Genomic DNA, 23772 nt, shown 5'->3' on the forward strand with positions numbered 1-23772 from the left:
GAGGGAGACACAATCCGAAGCAGGTTCCAGGCTGCGAGCTGTCAGCACAGAGCCCATCGCAGGGCTCGACCTCAGTCCACAAGATCGTGACCTGAGCTGAAGTCAGATGCTCAACCACCCAGGCACCCTGGAGATGGCTTTAAATCCAAACCAGTTTTACTGGCTTTCAGATTTTTTTAAATGGCAAACTCCAGTCAACCGAATGAAATAGATACTCATTTAGTGCCAGCCTGTTCGATAACTGCTCATTGTTGCGACCTCACATGGTTCTGACCCCCGGACGTCACGTTCACCACTGTTCTTATGCACACTGGCTGGGCCAAAGCCTTTCTGCCTGGTTCCTAAATGCGACCTGTCAGGAGCTGCAGTGGCTCCCTCGGTCCCTGGAATCTCAACTCCCCTGCACGGTTTTCAAAGCTCTGTCCATTTTGCCTTCTTCCAGCATTTGCTACCTAAAAACCCCTTCCCATCTGGGCAGACCTAGCTCCTCTCTGTGCTTTGGGGCCAGACTCCACTTGTAAATGACAGGTCACTGTGGGCCCTCTGACCAGGAGTCCCACTGGTGGGCAGGAATAGGCAGGGCTGGTGAGGACTGGGTGCTCTAGGTCCAGGGAGTGCAAAGAGCAAAGCACAGAAACACGGGTCAGTAAGGAGCTCTGGATATGCCTGGATATGCAGCGCCCCTTGAATGTAAGGTCAAGGGCAAAGGGAGATCATGTCTAGAGGGAAGAGTTAAAAAGGGTCATGGCAGGTGCAGCCGGGAGGCACAGCTCTGGACTGCTGGCCTTCTCCCTTTTTTCTTTCCCTCCCTCCCTCCATCCTTCTCCCTCCTTCCTTTTCTCCCTCCCCCCATCCTTCCTTCTTCCATCCAAACTTTCCCCTTCTTCCCTTCCTCCCTCCCTCTTTTGGGATCACTGGAGATGAACTGTTCTGCCACATGTAAAGTACAATAAAGCGAATTATGCTTTTTATCCCTTTAGAATAATTTGTTAGCCTAAAACTTGAGAAAGGCCAACCTAACAGCAGTCACAATCCACTGTGTCCCAGCAAACAAAGATCAGAAGCAGCATGCTTATTCTGGGGTGAACAAAAATCCCCCAGTACGTTGGAGCTTTTTGAGGTCCCTGGGGAAGCAAGAGCCAATCACGGCTCACCTGGCCAGTCCAACAGAGGGGTCCCGATTGGGGGAATGGGAGGTGGCGAGGGCCACACCTGACCCCGTGGTGGACAATTGTGCTTGCTTGACATGCTCTGGTCTATGGCACTTGCTGTGTTTCACTTTATTATTCCTACATAATTAAAAAAAAATCTTCATTTGGCTCTTTGGCCTAATATGGACAACAGTTTCCATGTTCATAGATCTCCAAGCCCCCAATAGGGGACGGACAGTGAACAATTAGGTAATGTGGTTAGTGTACAGAATCCAGAAGTGGGGTTGTAAAGTTTAATCTTCCTAAATGGATAATAACTAATTTTGTAATGATGCTGAAAATATATTTGTGATTTTTTTGCAACCTAGAGGGTTGGCTCAGCTCTGCTTAATTTAATAATTGAGAAAACTTCTGAATTTATTTCCATGCTTCTTTTAGGAAATAGTGCTCTCAAGACAGACAGGGCTACAGTGACAGGTTATTAGACTACGACATCAAACTTTCTGTACAGATATGCTTGAAAATAACAAATTATGAAATTCATTATCACCACTTAATATTTCCTATGATGTGTTAGAGTGTTGTGGCAAAATTCGGTGAATATTTTGTAGGCTGTAAAATTAATTAACGGTGATTATGAATTTACCATACAATTAAGGTTTCATTTGATAAGTTTTATTATTTCCTTCTACTATTTTATTAAATTATTCAGTCCATTTTATCAGTAAAGAATAATCTTTTCCGAAATTTGTTTTAGGTTTTGAGACTAACATGAACCTAACTGGCCGAGATGATCCTGGTAGAGCAGAAATTGTATCCGAGACTCAAGATAGAAATGCAAATAACCATGGAATTCAATTATCTAATTCACTCTCAAGCGCTATCACGGCTGAAAATGGGAATTCTGTCTCAAATGGTAAGTGCTTTTTAAACTCGGAAGTAAATAGATGAAAGTATTAAGCTCTATCAACTTTCTAGGGAGAATGGATTTGAGACATAAAAATGAAGTAGGCTTAAAAACTGGAACATAGATCATAAACTTTACTGTAGGGTGTATTGTAGCATTTTATTGGTTAAGTTAAAGAATTACAGTTGCATTTGGTGTTAGTTGACTTTTCAGAGATTGTTACAGAGTATCTCATATGTGGGAACCAATATAAAATGAGATTATACAGGACCAAAGGAGGAGATAGGTGCTTTAACAAAGTTTTAATTTTAAAAAAACATACCTTTTTCTTCTCATCTCTGAATGGTGTGAAGGGAAATAATATTGAAGTCATGGTAAACACCAAACAGGACTTAAGCATTTAATTGGAGTGTATCAATGAATGCATCATCTAGAACTTGGCTAGACTGTGTGTATCCAAAATAGTGGCTTAGACAAAGCCACTTGAATCTTGGGAAGATTCAGACCAATCTTTTCCTGAGAACATGCAGAAAAGCTGGCCAAAACTTTCTTTGTTGTTTAATCTGATTAAAGGCACTAGGAAACTATTAAGACAGTGAGATCCTGGGAAGACACTGAGGAAGGCGGTAAGGAATGTATAGAGGCCAAGCAAGGAGGCCGACATTCTAGACTTTTCTCTGAGGGACGTCCAGGGCACTTTCCTCGTCCCCAGAAGGCAACTCAGAAGCTGGGAGGGACTACTGACTGCCTCCAAGGATTGTGGGGAGACTAAGTCCAGGGCCTGCCAAGGTCATGGGCTGGAGCTTTGAAGTGTCCAAAGGTCAGGTGGACCCAACTAGAAGCCACAGCACAGTTATGGATCATCTCAATCCCTGATGTTGGACGGAGGTCCTCCCGGACTGACAGGGCCCACCGGTACCTGGGAGACAGTGTGTGTGTGTGTGTGTGTGTGTGTGTGTCCCAAAGGACAATTACAGCATCTGAGGCTTCAAACTGCTCTAACAGACCATTTTTCAAATAATTCAAAACATAGTCAAAAAAACCCGAGCACATGAGGACAGAAAGCAAGATGAAAAATGAACAAGCAGAAATAGCCGTCAATTGCAGTTACATCCATGGGGTCCCGAAAGATTGGAGTTCAAACGCACATACTTTAAAATAAGTATGTTTACACTCTGTCCAAGGAGATAAAAGAAGGAATCAGCAGAAACAATGGGAAACTATAAAAACGTGTCAAATGGAAATTCTGAAATTGAGAAATAGTCATAAAATTAAGTACAACAGAGGATGGGTTTAAAGTTAATTAGGGGCGCCTGGGTGGCGCAGTCGGTTAAGCGTCCGACTTCAGCCAGGTCACGATCTCGCGGTCCGTGAGTTCGAGCCCCGCGTCAGGCTCTGGGCTGATGGCTCGGAGCCTGGAGCCTGTTTCCGATTCTGTGTCTCCCTCTCTCTCTGCCCCTCCCCCGTTCATGCTCTGTCTCTCTCTGTCCCAAAAATAAATAAAAAACGTTGAAAAAAAAAATTTAAAAAAAAAAAAATAAATAAAAAATAAAGTTAATTAGACACAGTCATTTGGGAGAAGGGGGAAAAAAAAAAAAAAACAACCTGGGGAAGTGGGAGATAAATCAGAGGATATCTGGAATGAAACACAAAGAAGCGAAGAGAAGATTAAGGATTCCAGAAAGTGTTTGGAGACATGGAAGTCTTGGTGAGAGAGTCATTGGAATTCTAGAGAAAGAGATTATGCAGGCAGCAGAGAAGACTGTGTCCATGTGAATGCCTGTGTGCAAATGATTATTGATAATCACCTACAATGGATATCCTTCCAGGAGCCTGGGGGGGCTCAGTTGGTTAAGTGTCCAACTTCGGCTCAGGTCATGATCTCACGGTCCATGGGATGGAGCCCTGCGTTGGGCTCTGTGCTGACAGCTCAGAGCCTGGATGCTGCTTTGGATTCTGTGTCTCCCCCTCTCTCTGCCCCTCCACCACTTGTGTTCTCTCTCTCTCAAGAATAAATCAGCATTAAAAAATACACATATTTAAAATGGATACCTTCAACTGGTGACCGAGTCATGTTCGTTATCTACTCCTGTGTAAAAACTACCGCCTCCCAGAACTCAGAGGCTTAATTCAACAAAAGGCTATGTTTTCATACCTTCTGTGGGTCAAGAATCTGGCTGTGGCTGAGGGGAGTGCCTTTGTTGCAAGGTCCCCTGTGAGGCGGCTGTCAACTGACTGTTGGCCAAAACCCTAGATATCTTGACGCTTGATGAAAAGGTGGCCCAATTTCAGGATCACTTACATGGCCACTGGCAGGCCTCACCAGCCCACTCACATGGCCTTCGCCATAAGGGTGGCCTCGAACCAGGGCAGCTGGCCATGAGAGACCAAGAAAGAGCGTCTGGGTGGGGGCCGCGGTCCTTACCTAGCCCACCCCTGCAGGTGACACGCAGCACGTCTGCCACATTCTGTCTGTAGGTCATCCATGCCGTCTACCCGATGGGAGGGGGTTAGATGAGTTGTGAGTGCCTGGTGGTGGGCTCACTGGGGGCCATTGTATAGGCTGCCTGGCATGTGGATAAACAGCCAAAAAAGTTTGGGGGGGGCACTAACCTTACACGCCACGAAACGGGTGCCTCTCAAGCACGTTGCGCTAAGTGCAAAAAGAATCCAACATTGCCCAAGGCTGCATGAGTGGCAGGGGATGGTCTGCTGTCTAGTTCCGTCCAGGCAGCTGTAGCAAAATACCCAGACCGGGCGGCTCATCAACAGCAGAAGTATTTGCTCACAGTCCCGGATGTCCACGATCACGATCAGCGGGGCCGGTGCGGTCGGTGCCGACCTGGGCCCTCCTCCACCTGGCTGATTGCCAGTCTCCCTGTGTCCTCACAAGATTGGAAGGAATGAGCCTGTGCTCTAGGGTCTCTTTCAGAAGTGCACGAACCCCAGTCGTGAGGGCTCCAGCCTCATGACCTAACATCCTCCGAGAGGCCCTCCCTCCTAAAGCCATCACCTTGAAGGCTGGGATTCCAAAATAAACATTTGGGAGAAGGGGGGACAGACACTCAGACCGTAGCAGACTGCAGAGGGCCATGAATTGCTGTTGACAAACAAGAATGTACATGTTCCTCGAAATTTATAGACATCTTTCTGTCTATAAATGTGACTTTTCTTGAAACAAAGAAAGCCTGAGTAGAATAAATAAAAACAAAACTGCTCCTAGGCATATCATAGTGAACCACGGGTAACTAAGAGTGAATCTTAAAAGCAGCCAGAAGTTAAAAAAAAGACAAGTTCCAAAGAGCAACAATGGAAGCCCAAAGACACCAAAGTCACGTATGTCATGTGCTCAAATAAAATAATTGCCAAGCTAGAATTAAAAAAAAAAAATTAATGTTTGTTTATTTTTGAGAGAGACAGAGTGCAAGCAGGAGAGGGGTGGGGGTGGGGGGGACGCAGAATCCAAAGCAGCTCCAGGGTCCGAACTGTCAGCACAGAGCCCCACACGGAGCTTGAACCCACGAACCCTGAGATCATGACCTGAGCCAGAGTCGGCTGCTTAATGGACTGAGCCACCCTAGTGTCCCTAGATTTTTATAAGCAATAAAAAAACTTCTGTAAGAATGAAAAGGAGCTAAAGATAGTTTTAGAAAAAGGTAAGAACTGGAAGATGAAGCCCAGGCATACCCAGATTTTCAGAGATACAAATAGGAAAATAATGAAAAAACCAAGTGAAGTTGAGATGGTAAAACAGCGTTTCTGATTACGCACAGATAACTCAAACTAGCTGTAATTTCAAAGGCCACCACAGAAGGAATAATAGTGGAGTATATGATTTCCAAACTAATAGAGAGGGTAAAACAATAATAAAAGCCAGTCCACCCAAAAGTTGGCGAAAAAGAGGTAAACCGGAGATTTCTGGAAAACAGGCCAGATAGAAAGGTCGTGGATGGTAGACACAAAAGCACCTTTGAAAATAACTGAACTCGAAATCCATGAAATTTTAAGAGACCCGTTTAATGTGAATTTCCATTATAGATGAGTTGATTGCGGTGCCTGGGTGGCTCAGTCGGTTAAGCATCTGACTTCGGCTCAGGTCATGATCTACCAGTTCATGGGTTTGAGCCCTCCGTCAGGGTCTGTGCTGACAGCTCAGAGCCTGGAACCTGCTTCGGATTCTGTCTCCCTCTCTTTCTGCCCCTGCCCCACTCATGCTCTGTCTCTCTCTGTCTCTTAAAAATAAATAAACATTAAATATTTTTTAAAAAACATGCTATACTTTTTTTAAAAAGTGAATTGATTAATACAGTATTTTAAAGCCTAAAATTTCTGAAAACCATGTAAAACATGATGCTTAACATTTAAATGTGAGGGAAAATACAGAATATTGTAACGAATGCCAATGAAAACATAACAGAATGCACAGGATACTGCTAATGTCTTCATCAGTGGAAATGTATGTCTTTAAACCCATACATTACAAAAGAAGAAAGGCCAAAAATTGGGTTTTTTAAATGTCAACAAGTTGGAAACCGAACCACAAATTAAACACTAAGCAAGTAGGAGGAAAGATGTGACAAAGGTAAGAACTGTGTCACTGAAATTTATAACAAATAGGTAACAAATAACAAACCCAAAAGTTTTCAAACAAAAACAATCTTTGCAGCATGAATAAAATTGCCAAGTTTCCTGCAAGGGTGGCAGGGAAATAAAGAAGGGGACCCAGAAGGCCAACTCTGGGGACAAAGAGGGGGCCTGCCACAGATCTTACAGAAATGAAAAAATAATACTGAGTATTGTACAAACAGTTTGTGCCAAGACAGTTTTGCAAATTTACTTATTTATTTTTAATTTGTGGATTTAGATGAGGAGACACATTAAAAAACAAATACAACTAACCAAAATGGACCAAAAAAAAAATAAAAAAGGCTAAACGGTAACGTAAATATTAAATTAATTGAATTTGTAATTGAACACTTTTCTATGAGGAAAACACTAGGCCCAAATGACTTTTCCAGTGAGTTGCCTCAAAATTTTAAAAAGGACGAAACAATGCCAATATTACACAAACTCTTCCAGAGGCTAGGGATACAGAAGAAGGGGGAAATAAAGAAAAGCTTCCCAGCTTGCATAAAAACCACTTAATTTATGACGAACTTGGCATTGCAGGGCGCTGGGGGAAGGATAATCGATGGCTACCCATGTGAGGAAAACAGTGAACTTGACCCCTACTTGGTGCCCTACACACAAAAGATTTCTGGTGGATTAGACATCCAAGTGTCAAACATAAAATAAAATTTGTAGTAGAAAATATAGGATGATTTTTTTTAACTTCAGAGGTAGGAAAAGAAAGAAGAACTTCTTACACAGGCCACAAAAGAGTGCTAACCACAAAGGGGAAAAACTGTGTGTGTGTGTGTGTGTGTGTGTGTGTGTGTGTGTATAAGTATACACATGTATTCAACACATTTAACTAATGAAGACTCATATTCAGAGTTTACTTATAAACAAGACTATTGAATAGGAAATTGTTTTTGGACATTAATAAGCACAAACATTTTTCAGAGCCCAGCTTCATTGGTAATTAGAGAAAATGCACATGAAAAGCGCAGGAGAACAACACACAACACAACACAACCTGTAGAATGGGAGCACTGAGCACAGGGGAGGAGAGGCTGCGGGAGGTGGGGCTCCTAGGAAGGGGAGCTGGGGGAGGGGAGCGAGGTTGAGAGATAGGGGAGGGGCTCTGAGGAAGAGGGGCTCCGGGAGGAGAGGCTCTGGGAGGGGGGTGCTGGGGAGGAGGGGCTCCAGGGGGGTGGGACTCTGGAAAGGAGGAGGGGGTTTGGCGAGGGAGGGGCTGGGGGGAGGGGCTCCAGAAGGGAGGGACTGTATGCATCCCCCATAGGGATGTCCCCATCCTGTGTCAGAAGTCCCTCTAGGTCCAGAAGAACATAGGGAGGCTGGGGGTGCAGCTTCTAGGCCTAGTACATTGCCCACCCACGTGTGCTCTCCGCCAGGGTCCAGAGCGGGAGGAGGACAGCGAGTGTAGGATGAAAACCAGGCAGGGCATTGCAGTGACAAGTCACAGGTTACCTGGAGGGACCAGAGGCAGGTAGTCGGTGGGGACAGAGCATTAAGGTCTCCAGAGCATTGTGGGGATTCTCTGTTGACACTTGGAAAAAAGATCATTGGAATCACATGCAAGGAGAAAAACCCAAATGTGTTTAGGAATCTCACCCACCATATTAAGCAAGAATAATGAATAATGATCAAAAGTAGGCAGATCACAAGGCAGAGGCTTTTTGGTGCAAGGGGGTGTGGGGTGGGGGGTGGCAGTATCTTACATCAGTAAGATAGAGAAGGATTTTTCTACCAGCAAGAAAGACCGCTAGAAAAAGGAAACCACTGACCGAATTGTATTGCCACCGCGAACAGACCAAAGTTCAGCAAAGAATGATGCAGGCTCTCGGACTCCATAATATTGTCCTCCCTTTAAAAAAAAAAAAATGTTTATTTATTTTGAGAGAGGGACAGCACAAGCAACGTGGGGGAGAGGGGGCAGAGAAAGAGGGAGAGACAGAATCCCAAGCAGGCTCTGCCCTGTCAGCACAGAGCCCAACGCAGGGCTCGATCCTGATCCTGGGAGATCATGACCTGAGCTGAAGTCAAGAGTCAAACACTTAACCAGCTGAGACACCCAGGTGCCCCAGTTTTGACCTTTCTAAACATCGTCTCCTGACTGAATTTCACAGCTTTTAAAAATAACATATTATTAATGTGGCATTTATAATTTCATGCATGTTATGAAAATTATACATGTTTTAGAGCAGTGCGAAGAACAATTCTTTTAGGGAAGAATAATAAAGAATAAAAACTACCATCAATCCTATTACCTAGAAATACTCCAAAAATGTCTATTGTTCCACTGTGTTGAGTTTTATTTTTTCACACAAATGCGTGTATCTACATTGTATATTTGGCTTTATTTTTATAAAGTTTGAGTTATACATGGATGTAGTTTTACTGTTCTGCTCCCCCCATTTGGAATACCGTGGTCTATCTCTGTCAACAACTACAAATCTGAGTTGATTACAGATAGCCATACGTGTGTTCAGTACATGACACTCCATCCTTTAGGGCTGCCAGGATTTACAGTAAATAAGCTGTCAGACAGCAAGATTATCTCCCACCTTTCCACCCTTGAGACAACATCTTAATTAAAAGAGGAGTTTTGTAAAACTCCCCATGTCAATGTTTGACGTTCACATCTATGTGCATCTGTTTAGCTGGACGTATACAGATACGATCTTCCTTTTTTTTTTTTTTTTGAGATACAATCTTTCTTTTAAGATGGTGAATTTCTGGGGAGTTAGGGTGGCTCAGTCTGTGAAGCATTCACCTCTTGATTATCTCTCAGGTCATGATCTCACGGTCCTGAGATTTAGCCCTACATCAGGCACACTGGGTGTGAATCCTGTTTAAGATTCTGTCTTTTCCTCTTTCTGTGGCCCCACCTCCGACCGCACATGCACTCACTCTCTCTGAATAAATTAATACATACATACATACATACATACATACATACATACATACGTAAAGTAAAAATTTTTTAAATTAAAAAAAATTAAGATGGTTACTTTCTGAAATCTCTGATGTGAGAAGTAATTCCTTTGTGAGGAGGTAAAGATAACAAAAACAATTGTATACCCTTATATTGAACTTAAATAGTCCTAATATAATAAAAATGGAATTTGAGTGACAATAATAGCCAGCAAGTATGCGATAGAAGTATATTTCACAAGGACTACACGTACCTATTAAGAAAGTAATTAATACCTGTTTTCCTTGCAATTTTGGAGGATTTAAAGATCACCACTAAACAAAACAAAAAAAAAAAAAAAGGAATTTAAAATATGTTAGAATGACCAAAACTGAATACACATCTATTTAAGAAAGATGACCTTATTCTCATTCGTTTTTGCTAAAATTTCACCCAATGTCCTTCTCCCTAGCTCCTTGGGTGAAGTTTATCCTACCATAAAGAAAGAGAAAATAGAAACTTCTTGTCACCAAATTATTTAATTTGTCTGTGTCTTGAGTCAAAAGCCAAACGTTATGGCTTGGACAATAATCTTGGAAAACCTCATACAAAAATCTGTGAGTTTTACTCTAAAAATCAAAGTAAAGTCAAAAACCAATGGAACAGACAAGAAATCCTCTAGCCCCAGATGGAAACTTTTTTGGAATACATTGCCTGAAATTAATAATATCACATTAAATATGTAGGGCTCTCGGGCTTCTCACCTTCAGCATCTGACAAATGTTCAGGCCCTAGAACACACTACCCCTTAAATCTCATAGGGACCAGAGTTTAAAATAAAGCTAGTTCTGAGTTGTCATTAATTGATGATCCCTTGGAAATAATCAGGAGCCACACGCACAAAAGGAAAATTATTTCAGTTGGGATTTCAGTCTTTCAAAGCCACTTGCCACGTTTATGTGGTTCTACTTTCGTGAACACCATGGATGTCCCGTCTCCTGCCACCTTCCCATCATCATTACAGCATCGGGCACCGTGCTTAGCACTGGGTAAGCACTTACCGACCGGGGCCATGTTGCATGTTACGCAGGGACCAGTAAGTTCTGTGCAGGGTGTGGAGTCAGAAAACTTCTGCCCATCAGTATAAGAACTGACCCGATATTACACCTGTGCCACGCCTGATGTAGGTGTGACCCATCCTCGCTCTGAAAGCGGTTACTGGTACCGATTCCTAATTCACCAGGGATAGTCAGTGTGCTTTCTAAATAAAGGCACAAGATGGAAATAAATGTTTAAAATAACTTGGAATTCTAATTGAATCAGAAATAGTGTTATTTTTCTAGGAAATGATTTATCTTGAATGCCAGGATCTGCATGCTACCTCTGCTTCCCAGAAATAATTCTCTGTTTGTTCGTTTGCTGAAATATAGTTATGTGTGGGTAATTATAGCTATCATTTACTTTAATTGCCATCCTTTTACTGATGTGAACACAGACTTAGATCTTTTTTGGTATACTTAATTATTCCCTGGACTTGTGGTTATTTATCATTAGATTAAAGAACAGTTTTCAGTGTTAGGACATTTTCGTTGTATCACACAAAATATTGTGAGTATAAAGATGTTTATTTCGTGGGGGGAAATAAAGACATAAAGAAATTCCAGCCAGGCCATTTTATGTTCAGTACGATTTGCTTGCTTGCTGCTCAGTGAATATACATTTTATTGCTGGGCATCAGGAAACAAATGGCAACTAAAGAACACAGTCATTACACTTGATTTTACATTTATCATTCTGTGAGGACTGTCTCTCTTTTTATTTGCGTTATGTTTATCGTCGGTGCGCAGTAAGGGTTATCTGCGGTGTAAAGGGCTTTCCGTAGGGACAGAGTGGATAGGACGCTCTGGGACCTGGAACTCTGCATTTTTTGTAGATTCCGTATTGAATCGAGCGCCACTGGAGCACCAAACCCCAGTGATTCTGGAAACATCTAAAAACGGCTTTTCGTCAGCCCTGCTCGAGGTAGATGTGGAATGCTGGCAGGGCTCCTCTGGTTGGAGCCCGTGAAAAACATTCACATATACGTTTTACAACATCACTTTGTTTATGGGAATTGTATAGATTCTTTGGAACTCATACTGTTGTCTGACTCAAAAGCTGACTGCCAGAGGAAGCAAGCCTTCACTTGACAATCTGGAATATTGTGCAATTATCTATTTTCAGCAGCAGAAGGTAGCTTTGCAAAGAAAGCCAGCTTCTCGGGCATGTAGAAAGCCCTGCCCCACTCCTTCTGGCTAAAAATATTTTGAAGTCATATTGAATAATTGCTAATTTGGACTCCATTTAATTAAATCTCCTCCACTGTAGTTAAGAAGCCCCGATTAAAAACAGCTGGATTCAAAGGCTGACTGTTCTTTCCTGGCAACGCTGCATTGTTCCTGTTTGCCTGTGCTCAGACCCCAGCTCTGAGGTTCATTGATTCCATGGCTGTGAGCAAATTACTTAACCTTTCTGGTCCTCTGTTTTCTCATCTTAAAAATGGGGATAATCAAGGGACCTGCCGTATGGGATTGTTATGAGGATCTGGTACAATGATGCCACCCCAAATAGTGCTCTATATACATTACCTACTACACAGATATCAGAAAAGCTTAGGTTTCTTGGAGCTAGATCACTGAAAAATGTGTCCAATAAAAACAAAAATGCATGATGTCGATAAGGCACAAGGCCGCGAATTAATTTGTCCAAGACCAGACAGACTGTAATGCTAGAATCTATGGTAATGACATCGACCCCAATACACACATGCATAGAGTCAAACTCGCATATCATTTTGGCGGAATGAATGGACGTCGGGATTTATGGGAGCGTTCCAGGAAAGGTTCTGTTTTATCCCTTGGAGGGTTCGAAGATTCAAAATAATATAAAGGACAGAATGGCCTGAAGAAGCCTAGTGAGAGGCAGGTGCACATCAGTCACAAAGCATTTATTAAGCACCAGTTGCATGCAGGCATTGTGCAATGCGTGCAGAGCCGTGGGGAGTCTAAGCGAATCACGGGGTGCTCTTTGGGTATAAGCAGAGCATATGTAGAGCATTAGCATTATGTGTCAAGAGAGATCACAGAACAGGGCAGCCAGTGACAAGTGTCAGGTCAACCACACAAAAAAGGAGTGCTCTGGTGTGGCCACCATGTGGAGGAAGAGATTCACGAGGGCTGGGATTTTACAGATGCTCCTGGTGAGGATTGGGATTTTCAAAATGAATGAGATTCAGACTAGAAGGGCACACCTTCCAGGGAAGAAAATATATCTCCGTGGCGGGATGGGAGTGAGCTACTTTGATGGCGTAGGTCAGTGAATAAGATGGCGTTGAATGCCAGTTCAAAGAGTGTCTCTGGAAGACTGGTCTTTGCTTGGAGAGGGTGGGGTACCATACATTGGCTGTTTTGGAGGAACTTCCCTGATTGTGTTACTCAGGGTGAAGAGTGGAACAAAACCCGAGGTTGGGAACAGCAGGTGTGTGTTGATCCTATTAACACCAAGGAGAATGTTCCAGGATGGACTGGGATAGGAGGGAGAGAACAGCGCACTCTTTCACAGAAGAAGCGGAGTTCTGAGAGGTTTATCCTGTGGGTTGGGTTTGGAGTTCAAGCGATGAGAAGGACTTCTGGCGGTAGACAGTCGTGACATAAATGCTGGTGATAATTCGGGAGTCTAAGGGGAGCTCCAGGAGGGAAAGATAAGGAAGGCAGGATTTTCACGGGAGCTGGAGAAATGGGGATCATTTGCAGCATCAGAGGAAAAGTTTTAAAGAGAAACGAGGAGAAAATCTGACCACAAAACCATGTGGAGTGCCAAGCTTTGAGAAACGTACTTTGAGAAGGACAGACGTGGAGATACGGAATAAATGATCAGAGACGGGAACGCCAGCATGCAGTTTCACAAAACCCAGGAGAATCATGACTTCGAGATCGGAGGTATTTGGTAAGCTGGGAGGACACGCAAGGAGAATCATATATTGCTATCAACTAAACACACTTGGGTCCCAACAGAGCCTCAGGGATTGTGACTGGCAGATTCTAAGGGGTTCATTACTTAAGACTCAGAGCCACACCACCCTCTCCAGCCTGCCCTATTCTTCTCTTCTTAGAAGGCTCTACATAAACCCCCAGGGTTTTATGCGTAGACTTCACCGCCGCAGAGTCTCCCCCTTTGCAAAATCACCTTACAAACTCAGGGAAGTCCAGGGCCTGGATCCACACCACACATGATGAGGAGAGTGTCCTAAATACCACTTCCCCTGAGCATCCCGGGGAAGGATGAATTGACAAAGCTCTGAGCAGCACCCACTGCTCAGGGAGAGGAGCAGGGAGCCTCCTCCCTCTACCTGGCCCCTGGATCAAGGCTGATGACTTCCTGACTCCCCCCTGCCAAGCCCCAGTGCCAAACAGCATGTTGTACAGAGTGCTGCCATCTATTACGTGGCCCAGATCAGCAGGTGGGGAATGCCTTCTCGAAGCCTCTGCATGCTTTCTTTGAACAGAAGAGCTGGGTATCTGGGGGGTAGGACAGGGACAGTTTCAGAAGATCTTAGCCCTTGCTCTAATTTGGACAAGCATGGCTCCTTAAACGGATGGTTTCATATCAAATGGACATGCTTAGCATTTTGAGGCCCACTGTTGCCGCTGTAGTAAGAATGTGTTGAGGACACAGAACTACATCCACTGGGAATTATCACCACAGAATGGGGTCTGGGGACAAGGCTGTGGCTGCAAGAAAACGAAAGCACGTTCATGAGTATGTGCGAGCAATTGTCCGTGGTAGAAGCCTTCAATGGAAGTCGACAAATAAAGGTTCCAGATTGACCTTCGATGGCCCCCAGCACTGATCAAGAACCTTTAACTTGGTAGGAACACAGTAGAATTCTTTACCCCAAGACTTGGGGCCTTTTCTGGGGTCTTTGGCTAGCTGACAGGTGAAATGACACAATTGCTACATCTTTTCTTTTCTTTCTTTTTTTCAAAGCTAATGAGAAGTAAATGAAACAAAATTGAAATAACGAACATCCCAAAGCTTGGTCATGGGCACATGGACTTTCCTTGCGTATTCTCTTGACTCTTATATGTGTATGAAATTTCAGTAACAAAAAGTTTTGAAATATTTGTTATCTTGACCAATAAGGTGGCTAAGCTATTGTTACCTTTATGTGCATTTCTTTGGGTACTTAATGAAAATGAACATGTTTATCATTTAGGGGCCATATACTCTCTTTCCTCTCTATACATATTCTTTTCCCATATTTTAAAATCTGCCAGTAGGTCCTTTATTTTGATTTGTAGGATGTTTTAAGAACAATAGAGCCTTTTATTTAGTGTATTTAAATATTCTGTATTCTTTTTCATCTTTTTAATATTTTATATTTATATGTAAAATTTATGTAAACTATTTTATATGTATAAATTTTTATGATTTTTGGCATATGTTTATTTTTAAATGTTCAAGTAGAGATAGTAATACATTTTTCCTCCACATTTTTTTTTCTTCTGGTGTCACTGTTAGATTATTCGCCTTTAACACGTGCTGCTTCCGATATGACAATAAGATAGAAATCTTTTGGGTCAAAAACAAAGCGGAACAGAACTCTGCCTTCTAACATCCTCTGCACCTCCAGGGCTGCCTGGCTATTACTTTATCTGCTGTTTCCATTTGCTGGGTATATTGGCCCAAGTGGGGTTCTCCCACCTGTTTGCTACAGACATCCAGGCAGGGTTTTCTGCACCCCAGGCTGGTCAGTCTCAGCTCCTCCCCCAACCTGCACCTGCCCAAGGGGAGGAGATACCATCCACGGCAAGCTTTCCAGCACCGCTTTCTTCTCCCTGAACCCCCCCCCCCCACACCGGGGTCCCCACACATTCACCTGCCCCACACTGACACCCTCTGTCCCTACCCTGGTGACCCTGCCACAGGTTCTGGGATCAGTGATTTCTTTAGTCAACAGGTAAGAAATGCCTCTTCACTCACCACTCAGGTAAAATGGCATCACATCCCATCCCCTCTGGAAACCCACAGTGTTGTCCGTGGCTTACAGGCTACTGTCAGACGTCTGTGAGATGGCATGTGAAGTGCTTGCCCTTGATCTCTCTACCTTCCAGCACATTCTGCAGGGGCCCCCGCTGGCCGCACCCTCTCAGTGGTCCTTTCTTGAGGCATGGAACCATCTGGAACTTCTTCCCTGGAGCTCTCCCAAGGAGGCCCATCTCACCTTCTTGACCATTCGGAGCCTTCTCGTCCCGGAATGCCCAGACCCTTTGGCGTCCCCACCGTCACATTCCCCTAATCCCCTCCATCAGAATTCACCCCTGCTCTCTCCAGGATGCTGACTAACCCACAAATCACCCTGCCGTGTGTTCTGGTGGAAGGCCACTCCTGTGCAATGGCAGGACTTTCCTTTAGTCATTGTATTTCCCAGTGCCTTACTCAGACAATGACCACAAATACTTCTTAACTTTCTTTATGACGTGATATATAGCACATTATGCTATTGATTTGGCTCTGAGTCTGTATCCTCGGCACACTGAGTTTCTGTTTTATTTGGGGCGTAAACTTCTGATTTATAATTTAGTTTTGAAAAATGGATGACAGCTTTCTCCCCCACCGTCCAATTCCTGGAACCCAGTGCTCCAGAAGGTGGACGTCTGTCCTTGCTCGTCAGTAAGCTCTCTGTTTCCCCCACCAGCCCCCACACCTCTGACACTCCTGCTACACATGAATCCCGGACTTGGCTGTGCCTTCCTGCCTGGACACCCAGTTTTTGCTGACTCCCTGCTTATTTGGATGCCTGGGATTCCAATTTGTGACTGATCTCAGATGTCCATCATTCCTCCCTCCTGGTTTAGTTTCCAGATCACTCAAACACTGATTGATTGGCCCCTTTCCCACACCTGCTATGCCAGTCTCTAATATAATTTCCCCTGGCCAACTTCAGACATTGCTGTTGCTTGTGGCCAGGGCCCATCTTGCCCCATGACTTCCATGTGTAGGCCTGTCCCTTTCCAGGTGCTGGCCCCAGTGTGCCTGGTGTCGATGAAGCTAACCTTTCCATGCCAAGGCCTTTGTATCTGTAACAGGAAGATTGACTGGGGGTAGGGGGGGCTTGTTATGTGCTGATAGGGTTCTGTGGACTTCCTGGGCTCACTCACTCCTGATCTGAAAAGGCGTGCAGTGATTTCCTAATGATCTTGAATTTGGGAAGCCTGTATATGTCTGATCAATTATACCATACTAGTTAATTACAATTTTAGAGAAGAGCAGCTATCACTTCATAATTTAAGGCCCCTGGATTGAGCTCATTCCGTCAGGTAATTTTCTTCTTTTCATGTTTCCATCTTTTTTTTTTTAATATGAAATTTATTGTCAAATTGGTTTCCATGCAACACCCAGTGCTCATCCCAACAGGTGCCCTCCTCAATGCCCATCACCCACTTTCCCCTCCCTCCCACGCCCCATCAACCCTCAGTTTGTTCTCAGTTTTAAAGAGTCTTTTATGGTTTGGCTCCCTCCCTCTCCAACTTTTTTTTTTCCTTCCCCTCCCCCATGGTCTTCTGTTAAGTTTCTCAGGATCCACATAAGAGTGAAAACATATGGTGTCTGTCTTTCTCTGCCTGACTTATTTCACTTAGCGTAATACCTTCTAGTTCTATCCACGTTGCTGCAAATGGTCATTCTTTTTCATTGCCAAGTAGTATTCCATTGTGTATATAAACCACATCTTCTTTCTCCATTTGTCAGCTGATGGACATTTAGGCTCTTTCCATAATTTGGCTATTGTTGAAAGTGCTGCTATAAACACTGGGGTACAAGTGCCCTTATGCATCAACACTCCTGTATCCCTTGGGTAAATTCTTAGCAGTGCTATTGCTGGGTCATAGGGTAGATCTATTTTTAATTTTTTGAGGAACCTCCACACTGTTTTCCAGAGTGTCTGCACCAGTTTGCATTCCCACCAAGAGTGCAAGAGGGTTCCTGTTTCTCCACATCCTTGCCAGCATCTATAGTCTCCTGATTTGTTCATTTTAGCCACTCTGACTAGTGTGAGGTGGTATCTGAGTCTGGCTTTGATTTGTATTTCCCTGATAAGAAGTGACATTGAGCATCTTTTCGTGTGCCTATTGGCTATCTGGATGTCTTCTTTAGAGAAGTGTCTATTCATGTCTTCTGCCCATTTCTTCACTGGATTATTTGTTTTTTGGGTGTGAAGTTTGGTGAGTTCTTTATAAATTTTGTATACTAGCCCTTTGTCTGATATGTCATTTGCAAACACCTTTTCCCATTCTTTCGGTTGCCTTTTAGTTTTGTTGATTGTTTCCTTTGCAGTGCAGAAGCCTTTTATCTTCATGAGGTCCCAGTCGTTCATTTTTGCTTTTATCTTTATGAACAAGTCACTTGTGGTGACTCTCAACCCCTGTCTCCTGTTGGTGCTGAGTCAGCGGTGGTTTTGCCACCAGGGGGACATTTTTTGGCTCTCTCAGTTGTGAGGTGTTACTACCATATAGGGCAGAGGCCAGAGATGCTGCTAACCATCCCACAGTGCACAGGGAAGCCCCACAACAGAGAAACTTCCAGCCCAAAGCTCCAGCTGCGCTGAGGTGGAGAAACCCTGTTTCTATCGTGAGGGATCACTGATAAAATCCTTTGGTGTCTATGGGGACTTCTGTAGTATTTCAGTGGGGGCTTTCCATGTCCTTGAACCCTCTATTTGTCCTGCAAGGCTGGTGATGAATTGGTCTGCTGGGGGTGGGCAGCTACCGTGGCCTTTTCCTCATAGGAGTCCACCAACCCCTTCCTCCCCATTGTGTGTGAACACTAGCCAATGGAGTTCGTGTGACACGTAGACTCCATAATGTCTGGTCTGTCCTCCACTCCCCTCTTCGCCTCCCTGCGGCCCAAATGAGATGCCAACTTTCCACTGTAGTGGCCCAAGGTACCCGTTCACTCTCTGAGGCCCTTAGGCTCCTCCCACTGCTGTCCCTGCTTCACCAAACTATCCTCAGTTTCCCCTACAGTACTTCTCTGCTCACTTTGTGCCATTATGGAACATTTCCTCACCATCCCTTCATTGCTTTTTTCAACATCTTGCCTCTTTTATTTAATGGAATTGCAACAGTATTTTGTGTTCCCATGTTTCCTTAGGAAATTTTTATCCAATGAGTATTTGCTGACCATCATTTCCATCCATGAGATGTAAAAAGTCGACTTTTTGGCAGTAAGTACACAGCTTTTTTTATTTGGGGGAATGACACCCAACTTAACCTCGACTTGGTGTTGACCTCAACAGGTTTACCTGAAGAAGAGGGGTTCCCCAGATTTTCTGTGAGCACCTTCACGACCTCATCGTTTCAGAGACAGAGAGAGACCCACACCACTCAGGTAAGGACCCTCAGATATTCACATTTGGAGTGACAGCTGGAAATAAGTTACGACCAGAGACTTGGTGTGGCATGACCAAGAATGTACGTTCCTCCTAGACTAGACCACACGGTTGCTCTCACTCCATCCCTAAGTTATCTCCAGCTCAACATCCCTCTCTCTCTCTGTCAGCAGACTCCAGCTCTCTGCTGGTTAGAAGGGGAAGAAGAAGAATGCCCAAAACAAACAAAATGTAATACTTTTAAATTGAATATTGTAGACATAATTTATGTTGTGGTCTTTAAAAAATCACTGTCAGATGAAGACGATGTTACGTCCACCGAGTGATGCTAACATAGTTTCCGCATTTGACCTCGGCTAAAATAGGACTCTGAGGGCAAAGCGCACAGAAATAAAATGCTGGAGGCACCTGTGGTGTTACGGCACGCCATCCTATCTCGTTGACTGCCTCTAAATTCCACATAGCCCAGACTGATTTAAAATATAGCATATGGGGGCACATGACTCTGGATCTTGGGGTCGTGAGGTCAGGCCCCACGTGGGCATAGAGCTTACTTTAGGGGCACCCGGGTGGCTCAGTTGGTTAAGCGTTCGACTCTTGATTCCGACTCAGATCATGATCTCACAGTTCCTGGGATCAAGCCCCACATCGGGCTGTGCACTGACCGCAGGGATACTGCTTGGGATTCTCCCTCTTTCTCTCTCTGCCCATCCCCCACTTGTGTTTTCTCCCTCTCTCTCTCTCTCTCTCTCTCTGTCTGTCTCTCTGTCTCTCTCTCTCAAAATGCATAAACGTAAAAAAATAGGTAAAGAAAATGTATCGTATGATCAGGACACTATAAAGCCAAAATGAGATTACAGTTCACAAAGCCGTTTTTGACATGTTTCAGTGATTTTGTGTATATGCTTAATGTGTTTGGCTTTAAAAAGTTCACCACACTAAAGAAGATTATCGCTTCAAGAAAAAAGCAAACAAAAAAACCAACGACACCACTAGTGTGTTTAGAAAGAAAAAGGATTTATATCATATAATTTAGTGTTCTTTTAATGCTGAATTTTAAAATATTTAAAATACTGTTTTTGGGGGCGCCTGGGTGGCGCAGTCGGTTAAGTGTCCGACTTCAGCCAGGTCACGATCTCGCGGTCCGTGAGTTCGAGCCCCGCGTCAGGCTCTGGGCTGATGGCTCAGAGCCTGGAGCCTGTTTCCGATTCTGTGTCTCCCTCTCTCTCTGCCCCTTCCCCGTTCATGCTATGTCTCTCTCTGTCCCAAAAATAAATAAAAAACGTTGAAAAAAAAAATATTTAAAATACTGTTTTTGGTCATTATCTTCAAAAAGATGACTTTGCATTTCAAGGTGAAACACACCCAACAATGTATCAAAGAGCTTGTTATCAACAGGGTCAAAATTATTGCTTTAGCAACAGGGTTCTTATTTTGTATGGAGCTATAGTACCATTTTGATGATGTCAAATATCTACATCAAAATCTTTTTAAAAAACTCAGTGGAGTATCCAGATGCTTCCATAAAGTCGACAACCCAGCCACTGATCTGTTTTCTTCTGCATACTTGGCATTATATAGATTAGTCTATTGGCATCAGCTGAGATTTTTTCCAAATAACACTGGTGAGGTAGTGAGAAAAATCAATAACTTTAATCTTAAAAATAAATCTTACAGTATGCAGTAGGTTCAAATCACTTGCACTGATGTATAGGGACTGAAATAGAAAGAAAATGCTGATAGACTACAATAACGGATCGCCCTATCTCCCCTCTGGTCCTTAGAGATGTATTGACTTTACTTTGTAAGCCTTACAGATGCTTTATCTGAGAGAATTCACAGGGGAGCCTACTTGTAAGGAACACCGGTTTGATTTTTATTAGAAGACTGACTCCTACACTTCAGAGCACAGATGCCGGCCACCTGACACCCTTTCCGGGGCTCCCACTATAACGTGGTTCATAGAGAAAGGGTTAATTTTGAAAGAAGGTGCATAAAACAGGCTTCTCTGTAACTTTTTCCCTGGTCTTGCATGGGTTCGGCTAAGAAGCAAATAGAGATGGGAAAGATCATGAGGAATTAGTGTCCATTCCTACCTGTCAGCGGGGACTTTTTGTTCAGATGCAAACAGTCTTGGCTTGCAGTCATCTCACAGTGCCTTTCTTCAAGGGAGCAGGAAACCAGGCTCATTTTCTTCCCTGTAAAGTGTGAGGATTCTCATGCTAGGACACGTTTCTCGCTGTTGAGAAGCTGTAAGAGTTATGTGAAATTGCGCCTTTAATGGCCACACGTCTTTCTGCGAAAACGACTCTTGTGTGACATATTCCACAGGAAATATGGACACATACAGGCATATCGCATTTTAAATTTTCTACTAATGCAATTAGATAAGAATTCTATAAAATCAGCCCTCGACTGATTGGGTATGTAGCAGTAAAATTAAATGTTGACTACAAATTGAATTTCTCTTGGTGGAGGTCTAGAGTTTAATTGGCATCATCAAGGATTTTAGTGAAATCCCTTAAAGAAAGATAAAATGCATGTGCATTATTGTAGATAAAGAAAACAGGAAACAGATTCGGTCATTTGCCAAAGATCATAGGGAAAATTCGGAGTGCATGGTTTGAACGGATATCAAGATCATATGTCCTATTCCTGAGAATGAACGTGACCAAACCCCATTAAAAGCACTGCAGGAGTCATCCAACTTTTTCACACAGTTTGAAGACTTTTTGGTCAGGACAAAAACCTAAATAGCCATGGTGGACATTTATGACTTGGCTTTTTAGCTGCCAGACACATGCTGAGATTTCTCACGATGAAAACAGAAAGGGAGAGGCTCATCCTTCCTTCCCTCCTTTGTGAGGTAGACGATACGTGTGAGGGGGGCTCAGCCAATCTGTCAACCGTGGATTATGGCGTGAGAGACATATGATGGAAGGGACGAGAAGAGTAGATGTCACCAAGGAGGTGACATGTGGCAGAGGTGACTTCCCTCTGGGGCAGCTGTTAGGCAGTGTTACGATGACCTCCGGGCACTGAATCCACTTGGATTCCTGCCCACTTGCCACACAATTTCCTTCTCGCTCCGGTCTCTCTCTCTCACCTTCCAATGAAGGTCCCACCTGTTCAGATGTCCAGAATTACTTTTCATGGCTCGCAAATAAGAATTTTCACTGACACCGATATAGACGTGGAACGTTTTCTCATGAGGGTAGCGCCTCAGCAAAGACTAGTAGTCTCTTTCCTCAAGGTGCAGAGGAGAGACAATGTAGTTTATGTTCTTTTCCATCATAACATTTCTTACACTTTGCAAAACATAATGACTTCACAGAAATGTAGTAAAAATAGGGGCGCCTGGGTGGCTCCGTCGGGTAAGCATCCAACTTCAGCTCAGGTCATGATCTCACGCTTCGTGGGTTCGAGCCCCACGTTGTGCTCTGTGCTGACAGCTCAGAGCCTGGAGCCTGTTTCAGATTCTGCCTCTCCCCCTCTCTCTACCCCTCCCTTGCTCGCATTCTGTCTCTCTCTCTTTCTCAAAAATAAACTTCAACAATTTTTAAAAAGTAGTGAAAATATATTGCCCTTGAAATATTTGAAAATAATGAAAGCTGGGACCTTAGCCATATCGTGAATGTGGCTGTGTTCGTTGTTGCTCCTTATAGCGAAGGCTCTGTGGGTCCTTGCTGTGGAGCAAAATAGAATAGCCATGACCTTACACAGCCAGCAGCGAGTGCGTGATACCTTGCAATCCCGCACGCTGGCCCTGATGGGGGCTTTGTGGCACTTCCCAGCGCTCAACTCTGCAATCCCAGAGATCCAGGTCGGTTTTGAAATTAGATGGTGTTTATAAAAATAATATGCCATTTATCTACTGGCTATTTTATGAGATGTATAGTAGCTTTTTTAAAAGAGTGTGTGCCATTTGGCATGAAAAGATCCGTCCGAAGTAACGCAGCGGTAGGAGACTCAGCAGTGAGGGAAACACTGAGAGCACCTTCCAACCCAGAGTGACTTAGCTCTTTTCGCTGTGATTGCAATCCTCTGCTGACTCAGAAGGCCGGGTAACCTGACACAGGAACCCCGTGGATTATAAATAGAGCAAAATCATGAACCCCGTGGGGGAGGGACCCAAAGGCAGGAGGGTACAAGGAGGGAAGGGATAAAATAAAATTCTCAGTTCTTGCCCTCAGCCTGAAGTCGATTTATACACCTGTTTAGGGCTCTACACTTGCTATTGACAAATGGGCCACTTTCTTTTTTCACTTGAGCATACCTTATGTATGTACATTTTCATTTTACCTTTACCACCGTCCACTTCTCACCATTGATTCCTCTCAGGTTTTGCTCTCCTCGACGACATTGTGTGGTTCATGATCTTTGAGTTTCATTGTGGGCAGTTATCATATTATTTACCAAACTTTTTGTTATGATTTTTTAAAGAGCATAAAAAGTTATCATTAATATCTGTCATATTCAAATATCCATCGTAAGAAATCATTGGTGGTCTCGGATAAAAGAGTGGCAGTCCAGCACCCAAGAGCTTCATGAGTATTTAGCCCACTCAGACCACCGCCACCAAAGAAAGCAGAAACGTAATCAATGTCAATTGATCCACAGTCAAGAGACAAATTGTTATGTGGTTTGTTTTACTGAACCAGCAAAGAAACCTTTTTGTAATGTCACATATCAACAAAGTGAAGACTTGTGGGGGCACTAAATAAAGCCAGTGGCTTCTCAGTATTTC

The 23772-nt window shown here is 43.7% G+C and overlaps 1 protein-coding gene across 3 annotated transcripts in view; it reads left to right on the plus strand.

The window, feature by feature from the left end:
• The window catches only part of MYO16 (myosin XVI), a 615829-nt gene that overhangs the window by 570364 nt on the left and 21693 nt on the right, over positions 1 to 23772 (plus strand). For all 3 annotated transcript variants that reach the window (XM_042930188.1, XM_042930181.1, XM_042930176.1), the window contains exons 33-34: positions 1909 to 2067; positions 18933 to 19024. In XM_042930188.1, coding sequence (XP_042786122.1) covers positions 1909 to 2067; positions 18933 to 19024 — 251 coding nt within the window. The remainder of the gene's footprint in view (positions 1 to 1908; positions 2068 to 18932; positions 19025 to 23772) is intronic.

This window comes from Panthera leo, chromosome A1 (assembly GCF_018350215.1).
Source record: "Panthera leo isolate Ple1 chromosome A1, P.leo_Ple1_pat1.1, whole genome shotgun sequence".
Lineage (NCBI taxonomy): Eukaryota > Metazoa > Chordata > Mammalia > Carnivora > Felidae > Panthera > Panthera leo.